Below are 14854 nucleotides of genomic sequence, written 5' to 3'. Positions count from 1 at the left end.
AGGGGATCTTCCTTCTTCCTTTATCATCTAATTTAGGCCACACCTGAGGGCCTGATCTTCAACCTGTTAGATTGCATCGTCTTTTGCTAGGGTGGCCAGGATCAGGCACTGGAAACACCCAAGACCACCCAAGAGACCCATCCCCAAAAGGCAAAATCTCCAATGTGGGACCTGGGTCACTATCCTTCCCATGGACTCTGAGGGAGAATTTAAGGAGATGGAGGAAGGGGCTCCATCTCTTTGACCTCCCAGACTCCTGCTGAAAACCTTGGTCAGCTGGCCTGACCAGTTCAATCAGCAATCCATGTGGTCTACTTTTTAAACTCTTAACTGTTCCATCACCTTCCTTATGTGTTGTAACTTCTTTTAATAAATGGCTATCTTCTTTCCAGAACCTGCATTCCCGAGTCTGAGTCACGATTTATCGTGGGGCAGTTATCGAACTCAAGAAACAACCAGCCAACATAAGTTTCTCATATCATGTGTAAGCCAATAGTATGCCTATGCTTTTGTAGGTGGAGAAACTGATATAGGGAATCCAGATGATTTTATTCCATACTTTGTATTAATAATTACTAACATTTATATAATACTTTAAGGCATGCAAAGGCAGCTAAACTTGAACTCCACTCTTTCTGACTCCAAGTCCAACACCCTATCCTCTGCACCAATTAGCTGCTGCTATTATATTTAACATGTTCAAACTCAAAAAACAAATCATCATGTCAATCTCACTGGTCTGGAGTCATCACAAGTGTAATAGGGAGTGGTACTGATGCCACCTGCTGCTTATTGCAGGAACTGTAGTAAGAAACACTGCTGGGTGGCCTGTGAGTCCTAGCTAATATGTGCCTATTTCAACTCATTGGTAAGTACCATTTCCCATGAAATTTGTTTTTCTTTTTCTTTAATTTTAAATAAAACTTTCTTCTTTAAATGTTGTGAACTGCAGACCTGCAAGGGGAACTGATGTCGTGAGAGCTGCTGATACAAGTTATGAATGTATCGATATAATACTGAAGTATAGTGAATAAATGAATTTTAAATTTTAAAAGGTATTTATCAGTTACTTATTTCAGTCAAAGTGATAAGTCCTGGGAATCTAAATACTAGATTCAAGACAGTCCCTGACCTCAAGAAGCTTACATTTTAATAAGAGGATGGTGGACTGGGAGGAATATTCTGGTCTAGGAAGACATGAGGATGCTAAGTGGTCTCATAGGGCAATTTATTGATCGTGATAGTGCTAATTTGGTTACAATTCCCAGGGCATAGTTCAGTTTTCTTATCTGTAAAATGAAAACTTTTTACTTCTGAAAGTTCAGAGATTTTTTTTTTCCATCCTAGACAACCTAAGTACCAATGCTGAAGGTGGGTCAGAGAAATTGAGAGGCAAGAATTTAAATTAAATATTATTAGATGTAATTAATATAATCCAAAAGATAGTAATCTAAACCTATTCATTTGCTACTTATATTTTCTTATACTTAAAGTCCCCTAGATCAATTTGATCAGCTTCCCAAAATGCCACCAAAGAATTGAGAAAAACCCCTATTGTTGGTAATAAGTAAACTTTAAAACTGTATTTTATTTTTTGTTTCTAAAGTTTCATTTTTATTCAATTTGAGAGCAAGCTTACAAATTATGAGTGTTAATGCACCCAAGAAACACAAAAACACACATTATATTAAGCTACTGAAGATCTGAATTTCTGTTTCTGAAAGAGTTCCTTCAGTTGCTGGTCACTTGTGGCCTCCTTCTGCTGCATTAACTCAGTTGTTCCTTTGGTCACTCCCCAGGCATCAGGTTTGGACATGGAAGGACAGAATGGTCTACCAGAGGCCAGGGGTAGAGTCTCCCAGTACTCTCTCCTTGCCCTGTGTGAAGGAAAGGAATTGTGAAGGAATGAGATTTGTGTATGTGTGTATGTGTGTGTCCCTTTAAGAATCCATCTTATGGTCTGGGTTCTAGTTAGTGATATATTAAGCACACTAAAGCAAATTTTCTGATCTTGGCAGATAAAAGTTTGAGTATTTGTTTTCTGACCAAACTTTGGTTTGTGATTCTAACAGAAATGCAGGGATCATAGATCAGCCTCAATATTTCCTCCACATGATTTATGGTTAATTAGGTATCTTCTATCAACATAATATTTGGCCATATTAATATATCAATAAATCAGTACATTCCAGCCCTAGATGTACATACTTCCAAAAGATACTGAAACTTAATCATTGGGGTTGCTTTTGACTTAAAAAACTTAAGCTCTGGAAGATGCCTCTTTCATTCTGGCTTGAACATTAGGATGTAAAACTAATAACTATTCTTTCGTTGATCTTTCCAAGACAAGGGAAAGACCTCTGAAGTCAAGAGGACCTGTATTCAAATCTTTCCTCTGACCAATGGCACTTAAATCTTCTTGGACCTCCATTTTACTTATCTGCAAATTTGGTGGAGGAAAGCAGGGCAGTGAGGTAGACTAACTGGCTTCTGAGATTGTTTTTAGCTCTAAATTATGTTCTCAATAAAGCCCCAAGTATTTAAAAGTTAATTTGCTTCTATCATGCTCAAATCTTTATAATCCAAAATGCTCCCATTAATATTTGAATATCTACTGTTTGTATGGCAGTTTCAGAGCAAGCTATCTTGTCATTCAATTATGATTTGTTGAGAAGCCTAACAATCTTGATGTCTTTGATAGTCATCATTTTCTAAAGTGGCTTATGTGAAAATGACTCCATTAACTAACTTTGACCTGGTAAAGAGAAGAAAATATGGCAACAACTTGTGAAGATCATCTAATAATATAGAACCAATCTTAAGAAGTAAAGGTACATTTATATGGGGCTTTGCAAGTTCTCCAATGCTTTCCCAAAGAATCAGTTTTAGGTTACAGGGTTACCAGAACCCTGTAACCAATTTAAAATGAGGAAGACAGAATAGTAAAATATACTTACCTTGCTCTAATCCAGGGCTTGGTGTGCATACTCAAACCACTTCCCCAGCTCCCATGTTTTTCAGAAGCATCAGGCAAGAAGCCCCTTTCAGGTGCCAGCTCCTCAGCAATTGCTCTGATGTGATAAGGCTCAAATCCACAGCAGCCCCCGATGTACCTGACACCCAAGTTGTAGGCTTCCCTAGCATATTTTTGCATATCCCATCTGGTAGCAACTCTGGGTTCCAGACCTGTAATGGAAATGGTTTTATTTTAACTTCAAGGACATCCTTACTGAGGATAAATCTTGACTAAATAATTAGATTATTTTTTAAAAATCTGATTTAAAGAAAAACAACAAACAAACCTCAACATTTAGCTCACAAAGAATGTTACCAAAGCCAGAAACATGACTGAAGAATCATTTTTAATGAATTACAAACTCATCAATCAAATACATTTGAATAACAATGGAAAATAATGTTAAATTTCTTCCATATTCTTCCCCTCCTAATAGTCACACCTTTTGATAAGGACTAGAAAACAGAGAATGAAAGGCTGGGGGGAATTCAGCAAAAACTATCAATATACTGGAAAAAGATGACATTATTTTTCATATGCATTGTTCTACACTTATAGAAATATTCTCTGTCTCTGTCACACATGCTCTTGATCTTTGCAAAGGTGTTTGGTGAAGAACTGAGGTCAAATTCTTTATTTTTTTTAAAATTTTACTTTTGGAAGCAATCAGGGTTAAATCACTTGCCCAGGATCACATAGATAGTAACTTTGAAGTCCCATTTGAACTCAGTTCTTCCTTACTCCAGGGCTGGTGCTTCATCCACTGTGTCACCTAGCTGCCCAAAACTTATGAAGTATTCAGTGATAAATTACTTTCATAGAATTATAGATTTATTTAGAGTTGGAAAGGATCTCAGGCCATCTGGCACAATCCCCTCATTTCCCAGATAAGGAGCTGAGGCCCAGGAAGGTTAAATAGTTTGTCCAGGGTCACTTTTAGGTAATAAATAACCAAAATTGGAGTTCAAACCCAAATTCCCTGGAATTCCATTCCAGTGCTTTTCCCACTGTACCACAAAGTTTGATAGAATTAAAATTATCACAGTAATATTTTTTCTTCTATACTTCTAGAGGATCTCAGAAATATATTTGTTATAAAAGGATTGATTTCTGATATTATCTGGCTTTTATTTTACTTTTTATCTTATTTTAATTCATCATTCAGCCTAATATATTTTTTTTCAATCTTTTTCTATTTACACCCAATGCCATGGCCCGGATAGAGAGAAAAACTGAAGACAGTATGGGGTGAAAGGAGCAATAGTATAGTGGAGAGAATCTAGAGATTCTGGGTTCAAATTCTGCCTGTGAAACTTACTAGCTGAGTAACCAAAGGAAAGTCACTTATTCCGAGCCTGAGTTTCTTTGTTCATGATAACTGAGATAATTATAATATGGATCTACTTCATACGGTTACTATAAACCCCAAGAGAGATCACAAATAGCTTTGCTGTCATTGAGTTTTGAAATAGATAATTTGTTAGTATCCCATATCTTACTTACCAAATGGAAATTCTGGGAGATCGATAAATCCTTGTTTGCCACAGTCTGGAGTATGGTAAGCCAATGGCTGTGTCATCAAATGGGCTTTTAATCTGGCAGCCTCTAAACCTTCTTTCATGAGTTTTACAGTTTTTAAACTTGTTGTAGGATCAAAATGGCAGTTCACACCAACAATGGAAGCTCCTAAGGTGGAAAAAAGAACATTTTTACTTTAGCATTTTACGTCTATGCTGAGGAACATGCTCTCTTGTTACCTTGTCATTCTTCAACAGTTCAGGAACATCAACATGCAGGACTAATGGAGGCTTTGCTATGGCACAGGTGATAGAGATTCATAAGAGTAGAGATGTGTAGGGGCTCCTCTCCCATGTTCTGAAATCACCTTGAAATTATCTCCAAGGAGATTTCTGGACCAAGGTTTTAATATTGGGAAGTGGAGACCCTATGTAAGATCTCCCTAACTGCTAGAATGCTTTATATATAAGTGTAGATAGGTGTTCTATTTATGCATATATGTGTATTGTATGTATGTACAGACATGTGTGAATAGACACACAAATTTATATATATATGTATTTATATTTATATATTAGAATATATATATATTGGAAAGTGATGACCCTACAGAAGACACCCTTAACTGCTAGAATACTTTTATAAACACATATATGTGAGTATAACACATATGAATATATGCACGTGTGTATACTATATTTATATATGAATATATATTCATATATATATATACTTGTGCAAACTGTGAATCAAATATCTTCTGGAAGACATATATGTATATTTTATATAGGTATGGATTTATGTATATTAAATATATAAACTTATGTGTATATATAGATATAACATAAATGAATATATACACTATCATGTGAAAATTATATATGTATATAATATGCATATGTAGATGTATACATATAAAATATATTAATACACATATATAGCATCTGTAGTGATATATAAAACTATCTAAATATAGATAATTATATTGAGTTGGATTACTATCTATATACAAAACTTTAACTATGTGGATATAATATTTATCAATCATTATGTAGACACTCATATACATTTAGCATATATGTGGTAGTTTAAAAAATAGCATAGAAATTCAGAATCTTCTACCATTTACCCTATATTAATTTAATTCAATGGCTATAAACTTTTTTAATATAACTTCTAGTTGGTACCCATGTGTGTTCCAGTATATGGAAAAATCTAGTATAGTAAAGTGTAAGGTTATATTAGGGAGATGCTTGTTTCCCAAAGGAGACTAATTTGTACTTGAAAGATGCACCCATTACATAAAACGAGATAAACTCATGAATAAGAAAATCCAGTTTAGCCATTTAAGCCAGGGATACCCCTGAAGACAGAAAACTCATTTGACACAAATTACTGTGACTTTTGCTTACTGTCTTAAAAGGAAACTATGGGTCTAATTAGAGAGTGATTCATTAGGAATGTTTCTACCACTGGCACTGGTTTCCACCTCCTAATTGCAACTAAGTTTTCCTCTTAATAAATTACTGTGAATTCCTGAAGAGAAAGGCTCCTAAGGTCTCCTAAGACATAAGCCAGTTTAGTGTTTCCTGAAGAGAGAGGCTCCTAAGGTCTCCTAAGGCATAAACCAGTTCAGTGCTTCATCCTTCAAAGTGCATTTTTTTTTTCACAACAGCAAAAGACTGTACTTGAGGGCTCAGGTACACTTTGCTACTGACCTGCTTTAACCAGTCTCACTGCACATTCTCCGGGTGGTACGCCATGTAGATCTCCTTCTGGGCCAATGCACATTGTAGCAGCCACTGGCTTTCCAGATTCTTTTAAGGCTTCAACTGCCCACACAGCTTCTTCAACATGCTCAAAATACTGAAAGAAAATTTGGTTCCAATTCAGTGTTCCCTTTATTGACCAAGAGAAAAAATTGTGAAAGGCTCCTGCTTTCTAGCTTTTGGTTCTAGTCTGTGGATTATACACAAGGGGTCCATGACATCAAAAATGTTCAGAAACCCTGTATTAGAAGCTTTCTAAATTTTTTTTGACCCAGAGTGATGCAAAAACTATAGGAATTATTGGCTGCCAATTAGGTATCTCTGAAACAACCTTAAGCATCCTATAGAAAACAGGAATGGCTTTCCAAATGACCTGGTGTCAAGGGGCTCTATGGCTCTATCTGGAGACTATATTTACCTCTGCGATCAGAAAGTCCACCTTCTTTTTCAAAAAGACCTCTAACTGTTGATGGAAAATTTTTTTTACTTCAGTTTCACTCTTGCAACTCAGGTATGATGGTGTCTGACTAACTCCACCGGCAACCAAAGCATCGCCTTCTGCAGCCACCTCCAGGGCAATGTCACATGCAGCTTCATTCACTTTCTGCCCCTAAAATGAGAAAGCATGTATTATCATTAAATTTCCATTGAGAATTTAAAATGAAACTATATTCTAAGAAGCAAAATTATTATTTTTATTATTATTCCATTTTACAGTTAAGAAAAAGGAGGTAAACAAAGGGTAACAGCCAAGAAGGGCAACAGGTTGGATTGAATTTTCTGTCTTCCTGACTTTAGCAGTGTTATCTAGGGAGACACATTGAAACAATGCAAACATTTGTTGCCACCCCCTACTTTGAACTAGTAAATCTCTTGAACAAATAAACCACTATGTTAATGGTGGGAAATGACATTCATCTAAATTTATGCTCCTTTGATTACACCAGACATTTCTCTTAATATGTTATGGGTACCTCATATAAAACAAGGAGTAACAGGTACTGAGATGAATGCAATCCTTTGGCAAGCTTTCCTTCAATCTTCAGTCTGCTTCTCTCATTTAATGACTCTTGTTTTGAGGCATGTCATAGTTAGAGAGCTATTTTTCTTTTTTTCAGGTTTTTGCAAGGCAATGGAGTTAAAATGGCTTGCCCAAGGCCACACAGCTAGGTAATTATTAAGTGTCTGAGGCTGGATTTGAACTCAGGTACTCCTGACTCTGTGGCTGGCGCTCTTTCTACTACACCACCTAGCCACCCCAAGAGCTATTTTTTCTCACGCACAAATTTCTTTCATTTTTTAACAATCCTGAAGAGTACCAATGTGTCATGACAATTCCAGAGATATCATGTTATTTCAATAACTCCAAAAGGGGATCTTACTTACAGATATTTTAGCTGCAACATAATTCCCTCTATTCTCCAACTTGTCCTCACTAGCATAGAAGGTGAAGGTTTGCATGACATTTGAGCCTGCTCGAAGGAATTCCCGATGAAGCTGTCTGACTATAAATAGAAATAAAGTGTAATCATTTTCAACAACTGTTTGCTAGTCATTTAGTCACCTATAACTTGAGGCAAAGAATTTATTAACATACCAGCAGCACCAAATAGAACAATGACATATTTATAGTATTTATAGTTTATAAAGTGATTTCCATATAATATTTCATTTGATTTTCACAGCTTGTGAGATTATCATTACAGTGACATCCTTTCTTTCTTTCTTTCTTTCTTTCTTTCTTTCTTTCTTTCTTTCTTTCTTTCTTCCTTCCTTCCTTCCTTCCTTCCTTCCTTCCTTCCTTCCTTCCTTCCTTCCTTTCTTTCTTTCTTTCTTTCTTTCTTTCTTTCTTTCTTTCTTTCTTTCTTTCTTTCTTTCTTTCTTACAAATGAGAAAACAGGGGATAGAGTGTCAGTCCTGTAGTCAGGAAGACAGCTTTATGAGTTCAAATCTGACACTTACTAGCTGCACAACCCTGGCCAGGTTATTTAGGCTTTTTTGCCTCAGTTTTCTCATCTGTAAAATGAGCTGGAGAAAGAAATGGCAAACCACTCCAGTATCTCTGCCAAGAAAACCCCAAGTGAGGTCACAAAAAAGTCAGAAATGTTTGAAAATCATCTGAAGAACAATATAACATGTAATAATTTTATAGAACATAGTTCACCTGATTGCAAGTTTGTACACTTACAACCATACTTTGCTATTTCCATTGGAAGTAAAAACTTCAACCTCTAGAACACTTGGAGCAGAAAGAGATCTTCTGGGCTCCAAATGTCTTTTCCAAGTTTCTATTTTTTCATCACAGGACTCTGAAAACATTTACTTCTACAGGCCACTATTCTATTGTACTTTTAATGTCAGAGGGTAGGTAACCTTTTTATTTTTAATGTAAAAAATCAGAAAGTTCTTATTCTACAGCAAATGCTAAAGTGCCAGACAGATATTCCACAAGATATTACCCAGATATTCCACTGGTATCGGTTTAAAAATGGCACAAGATTAGTGCAAGCTAAAAGTATTTAAGGTATATGTGATTGTGAACATGAGTGATGACAGTGGCACAGCTTGCATGTCTTGCTATTGCCTTGTTCCTCTGGGAAGAAGAACCTTTGCATCTTGGAGTAAGGAAAATGCTCTAAATACTAAAAATACAATCCTAAAAGGCTGCAACACCCTTTAAAAAGATCTTTTTGTTGTAGCCTCATATTTAAGAGTTAATATTTTTCAGTCTTATGATTTGCATATGAAATACCAGAGGGAAGAGATTCCATCCATTTCCTTTCCAATAGGATAATAACAAAAATAACAGCATGTGATTTTTAAGAATTCAAGAATTAACTTAGGGACATGAAAATGTTTTATCTGATGCATAATTAGACCAGGGGACTAATTATCATATCCAGTAATAAAATGAAGAGCCAATGGAGAAATCTCTATCCCATTTCTCAAGTTTTTGTTACTTGAAATATTTATTATTATTATTCTAAAATAATTTAGAATAACAAAATACTTTTATTTAAAATTGCTTTTTAATTCCAATTAATTATTAAGTTATGTAATTGAATTAATTTTAATTCATTTATATTTATTTTTAATATACAATATATGTGTAATATACAAATTTATAAATGTATTTATCTATATTCAAATAAAAATAATTAATTTAATTAATTAATGAAATCAATAAATTTAATTAATAATGCTACTGAAGCCCCTGAGTCTACAAAGACAAACCTTGCATAAATGAAAAGAATCAGCAAATTTGTTTTAAGATGATAAAACATGCTTAATGAAATCACCACTTGACATTAAGAACAAGCCACAAGGAGAATACCATAAAGCAATGCACCAATAACTCTCACCCATCTCCTAGTGTATGTAGTCATCTATTTCTGGCAATAAAATGCAGAACTAAATGATGGTGTTGTAGAATTTGCACTATTTTATATTCTACAGAATGTTAACTAAATCTATGGACTGTAAAAACTACTAGTTGTTATTAGGTCACAGAAAAGAGTATCTCAAATGCAACCAAAGAGCAAATACTGAAGACCTGAAATAACTGCATAAATATATTCATAACTTCAATGAAGTTTACCTAACTTTGAATCTCTTGGTTTTTAACAGAGCTCATGCAGTTTGCTGAATAAGCAAAATTGTGTAATCTGTGAGAAACTTGCTTAAACAGATATTTCTTAAACAAGATTCAATTGCCTGTAATACAAAATCATCTATTGTTTTTTTCTTCTCTCCCTGTCTTCTCTTAGGTAATCCTGTTCTTCATCCTCATCAAGACTACAAACCTTTGTCCCTTAATTCTCTTCTAAACTGTTTCAAATGAATAATCACTCTCTCCTCTTCTCATTTTTTGTGGGATAGACACACTGAAACAATTCAATTCTACTCTGTTCTCTTCTCTTAAATCTCTTGGCCCTCTCATCATATCATTGGTTAAGCTAGCTAAGCCTCAGCCTTGGATTACTCCTATCATTCATTATCTTGGTGTCTATATATATGTGCTACTCAGCAGAGGTGAAGAAAAAATCATATAACTCATTCTTCTGGGTCCACTACAAATTTGGGTAGCACAGCCACAACTGGACCTTCATTGTTATCAAGCAATCTTACTGTTGTTCTTCCCTTATCAACTCACTAGCCTACTCTCCTCAGCAGACTTCCAAACCTTTTCATCCTTTCTCAAACTTCCCCTGGTTTCTCCTTCCTCTTCTTTCTCAGCTGAGAACCTTGTCTCATATTTTACAGGAAAAACTGAAGCTGCTCACTGAATTCCTTCTCCCTTCTTCATTTCCTATTACTCAGATGACTTCTACAACCCTTTCCTTCTTTACCCATTTCATATGATGAAAAAGTCTTACTCTTTACCAAGGCTAACTTCCAATTTGTACAAGAGATACCATCCTATCTGGCATCCAATATATTGCCTCTTCTATCATCCTCACTTTCTCACTTATTTTCCAATCTATCTGTGTACTCCTGAGTCTTTGTTGGATCCTCTTCCAGATCATTCCTTCTAACCATAGGTGTCCCATGGAGTTCTATCCTAGGTTTTCTTCTCTATATATGCTACTTCCTTAGTGATCTCATCAGTTCCCATGGATTTAACTACCATCTTTAAGCTGATGATTCTCAAATCTACCTTTCCTGGCCAAATGACTCCTTTACCTTCTATCTGGCATCTCAAACTACCTTTCAGATATCTTTCAGACTGGATGTCCAACAGCTATCTTAAATTCAAATATGTCCAAAAAAGAGAACTCATTATCTTTTCCCCTAAAACCTCTTCTCCTATCATACTATTACTGAAGAGGACAATAACCATCCTCCCTGATCCCCCAGGTTCCCCACCTAGGAGTTATTCTGGATTCATCACTATTGCTCACTTCTCATATTCAAGCTGTTAGCAATGTCTTTTTATTTCTCCTTTGAAATGTCTCAGATATTCCCCCTTCTTTCCTCTGACACTGCAACCATTCTAGTGCAGGCCCTCATCATCTTGTGCCTTGATTATTGTAATAGTCTGCTGTAATATCTGTCTGCCTCAAATTCCTTCCATACCAGACAATCCTCCATGCAGGTTTCCTAACATGTAAATTCTTCCATGTCACCTCCCCTATAAAATAAACACCAATAGTTCCCCATTGCCTCCAGGAGCAAATATAAAATGATTAGTCTGATATTTGAGCCCTTTAAAACCTAGTCCTCTCCTATCTTTCCACTCTGTGTAATCTTTAACTCAGTGACATTTTTGTCTTGGCCTCTTGATTGTTCCACAAATAAGACACTCCTATTTCTCAGCTTTTTTTGGCTTTCTTCCTTCACTGGAACACTCTCCCTTCTCCACAAGGACTACTGACCTCCCTGGCTTCTTTTAATTATTCCCATTTATACTATATGTGACTTGTTTTGTATCTAATTTTTGGCAAGCTATTTCTCTGGTGAGACTGTAAACTCCTTGAAGGCAAGGACTGAGTTTTGCTTCTTTTTGTATCCCCCCAGCACTTAGCAAGGAATCATTTTCACTCACTTTGTCTAGTCTAACTCTGACTTTGAAGTCCCTATGGTAGGAGCTTCCCTTATATTATACCTCTATACTAGATCACATTTAAGATTCCTAATCTAAACTTCACATTTCTTTATCACCATGTTCTGAATGGTTAGTTACTGCCTTCATCTATTCACCACCTTGAAACTCTTACTCAGTATCTGGAGAAATCTGAAGCACCAAGGTCTCTTAATAATGCACTTTTAAAAAATTAGAAATTAATGTTATGTCAGTATCTTTGTTCTGAAGTATGGAGAAAAAATCAGGCTTCCTTAAATAGAGACAATTAGATAAAAGTGGCAATTTATGGATAACCAAACAAGAGGGAAAGTTCTTTCATTAACTAAGAAGTGCTAATTAGTTTAAAAGTGGTATTAAGTTAATTAGCTTTAAAGTACTAAGAAGTATTAATTAATAAAATTAAAATTTGAAAATAATTAATTTAAAAAAAAACAGTTGAAGAGCTTGTTTCATTGTTCCTTTGAAATTTCTTCATTTTTTTCTTGGCTACACTTGTCCTCCACTTTTCTAAGTCACCAAATTCCTTCTTATAAAATCATCATCATCATCATCATCATCATCAATAGTAAACAATAATGGCTAACATTTGCAATACTGTTTATGCTTTGCAATGCATTTTACAAATATTTAGTCCTCACAACCTGAGAGGTAGGTGCTTTTATTACCCCTATTTTACAGATGAGGAAACTGAGGCAAATAGAGCTTAAGTAATTTGCCCAAGTATCTGAGTCTGGATTTGGAACTCAAATCTTCTTGACTCTAAGTCCAAACCTCTGTCTACATGAAACTGAGCAGAAGAGACCAAGGCAACTCATGTCCCATCCTATCTAGATATTCCTAGAGAAGATAATGAAGAGATGGGAGCAAAGGATTCTCTTTCTACAGTATCCAGTGTATTCCTGTGCATGGTAGACATACTTCCCTTTTAATGGTTAAGAAAAAGAGGCTTACTTAGCTATTAGCAAAGGAAATATATTCAACAAAGGATGCATTCCCATTAACTGACCTGCTTCTGGGTGTTCAACTGCAGCTTCTGGAGTCCAGGGCCCAGCTTTCACATATCCTCTTTTCTCAAGGGCAAAGACAAATCCCCCATCTCCAATTACAACCTCTCCAGAATCTAAACGTTGGAGAATTCCCTAAAAATAAAGGGGGAAGAAGAGAAAAAAGTGGAATTTTATCAAATTTCCTGAGAGCAATTTACGTATATATTTATTTTTTATATATTATTTTTGTAAAATGTGATCTGGATTGCCCTGGGGGAAAATGTAGCTACCCATAACTATGAGATTTTTAGGGAAATATCTTCTGGTTAAGAAGCTATAGCATATCAAACCAGTTTTTCCTTTTCTCTCTTCCCTATCCATTGGTTCCTAATCTGCCTCAGGCACAAGGTATCAGGGTAAAGGAAGGAAGTCCTGGAACTCCCTGAATTGGGCTGTAACCACCTTCAACTTCCCCCAATATCTACCTATGCCCCATACCCCAGTTTTCTGGCTAGCTCCCTAATCTATCTGAGTGAGAAGACCAGAAATTCAACTTCTGAGTTACTTGATTTTAAAAAGTACACAATTTTTTCTTTCTTTCTCTTCTTTCTTTTTTCTGACTCTTTCTTTCTTTCTTTCTTTCTTTCTTTCTTTCTTTCTTTCTTTCTTTCTTTCTTTCTTTCTTTCTTTCTTTCTTTCTTTTTTCTGTCTTCCCCTCTTTTTCTTCTCTCTATCTTTCTGTTTTTTTCTAAGAAAGAAAGACAGAAAAATTCATAAAGAAAGACTTTCTGTCTGTCCGTCTGTCTGTCATTCTTCTGTCCACCGAGAATGGTCTCTTCAGCAGACTGGACAGAACCAGTAAAGTCCTGACTTCAGTGCTGACAGTAATCTACCTTGAGATAGTTTCAGTCGGACATTTCGCTGTACCCAAACATTCAGATTTTCTCCTCATCCCTCTCTTCCCTCTCCCCCCTCTCCCCCCTCCCCCCCAGCTCCAGGCCTAAGGTTTCTCCCTGCTTTAGCCCCCCACAGCTTACATCTGGCACTCTCCTCGATTCCCCAATCAGAGACCTACCTACCTACCTTCCTCCCTGCTCTGAGTCCCGGAGCGAAGCCCCGAAATGCCCGAAGCTGAGGACCACAGCCCTCTGTCCTCGAGTTTACAACACAGTCCCCCCCCGCCCCACATCCCCATCCCAGACCTCTGGAAAGATTTCGGAGTCTCAAGATCCGAGGAATGCAGGGATGTAGTGGAATATGGGGCACCTGGAACCCAAAGCCAGAGAGACAGACTGCTGGAGAAACTACATGTGAGAGAAGAAGCAGGCAGAATCACAGACAGACGAATTAGACAGACGGAGAGATGGCTAGAGACAGGGATGGAGCGAGGGGGTAAGGACCATTGGTTCTCACCTTCTTCACCTTTTTGCCTCCGGTGGGTACCATCTCTCCGACGCCTGTCCACACCGCTTTTCACGGGATCCAGGTGGGGAAAGTTGCCACGGTCTTGGCTGGTCAAGTGACAGAGACCCCCAACTGATCTGCGCCCTTATACCTTTCTTGTGGGTGGGGTGAGTCTCTTTCGAATGGGGTGGGACCTCCTCTGTCCAACACCAACAGTGGGTGGAGGAACACGCCCCCTCCCCTTTCCTCCCCCCCCCCCCCCCCCCCCCCGTCTCCTCCTTATTCAGACTGAGAGTTGAACTTGTTTAATGAACAAGGACTTGGAAATAGAGAAATCCAATCAAAAAATGACAGAACCACCAGCTGCAACACTCACATTGTTCCAAGGCAGAAAGCTATCAAACACTTTACTGATCTCCCCAAACTAACAGCTATCACCTAAACTAGTTTTTGCGGTATCATTCTTTTGTCAGAATCACTGAGCCTAAATGTCACAGTCATGCCCCTAAATTTCTATTTGAGCTTTTATTAGATCATTTTAATTATACATTGTTCCCCCTTTCACGGTGCTAGGGTC

The 14854-nt window shown here is 36.7% G+C and overlaps 1 protein-coding gene across 1 annotated transcript; it reads right to left on the bottom strand.

The window, feature by feature from the left end:
* Positions 1–1585: 1585 nt before the first annotated feature.
* Positions 1586–14405, bottom strand: LOC141497999 (betaine--homocysteine S-methyltransferase 1). Its single transcript, XM_074200909.1, has 8 exons — positions 14287–14405; positions 12894–13026; positions 7690–7808; positions 6722–6913; positions 6253–6400; positions 4520–4702; positions 2958–3186; positions 1586–1877 (listed from the first exon to the last, which is right to left on the bottom strand). The coding sequence occupies exons 1-8, from the start codon at positions 14317–14319 to the stop codon at positions 1688–1690; spliced, it is 1227 nt and encodes a 408-aa protein (XP_074057010.1). The 5' UTR covers positions 14320–14405; the 3' UTR covers positions 1586–1687.
* Between the last annotated feature and the right edge of the window lie 449 nt (positions 14406–14854).

Source organism: Macrotis lagotis, chromosome X (assembly GCF_037893015.1).
Source record: "Macrotis lagotis isolate mMagLag1 chromosome X, bilby.v1.9.chrom.fasta, whole genome shotgun sequence".
NCBI lineage: Eukaryota > Metazoa > Chordata > Mammalia > Peramelemorphia > Peramelidae > Macrotis > Macrotis lagotis.
The sequence above is the reverse complement of the archived record's forward strand: the minus strand, read 5'-3'. Positions and strand labels throughout refer to the sequence as shown.

Excerpts from the sequence above, each read along its gene's own strand:
- LOC141497999 (XM_074200909.1), bottom strand. The coding sequence starts at position 14,319 with ATGGTACCCACCGGAGGCAAAAAGGTGAAGAAG. Across the intron at positions 7,809-12,893 it reads AGTTGAACACCCAGAAGCAG|TCAGACAGCTTCATCGGGAA; the intron begins GTCAGTTAATGG and ends TTCTATTTATAG. Across the intron at positions 4,703-6,252 it reads AGTGAGACTGGTTAAAGCAG|GAGCTTCCATTGTTGGTGTG; the intron begins GTCAGTAGCAAA and ends TTTCCACCTTAG.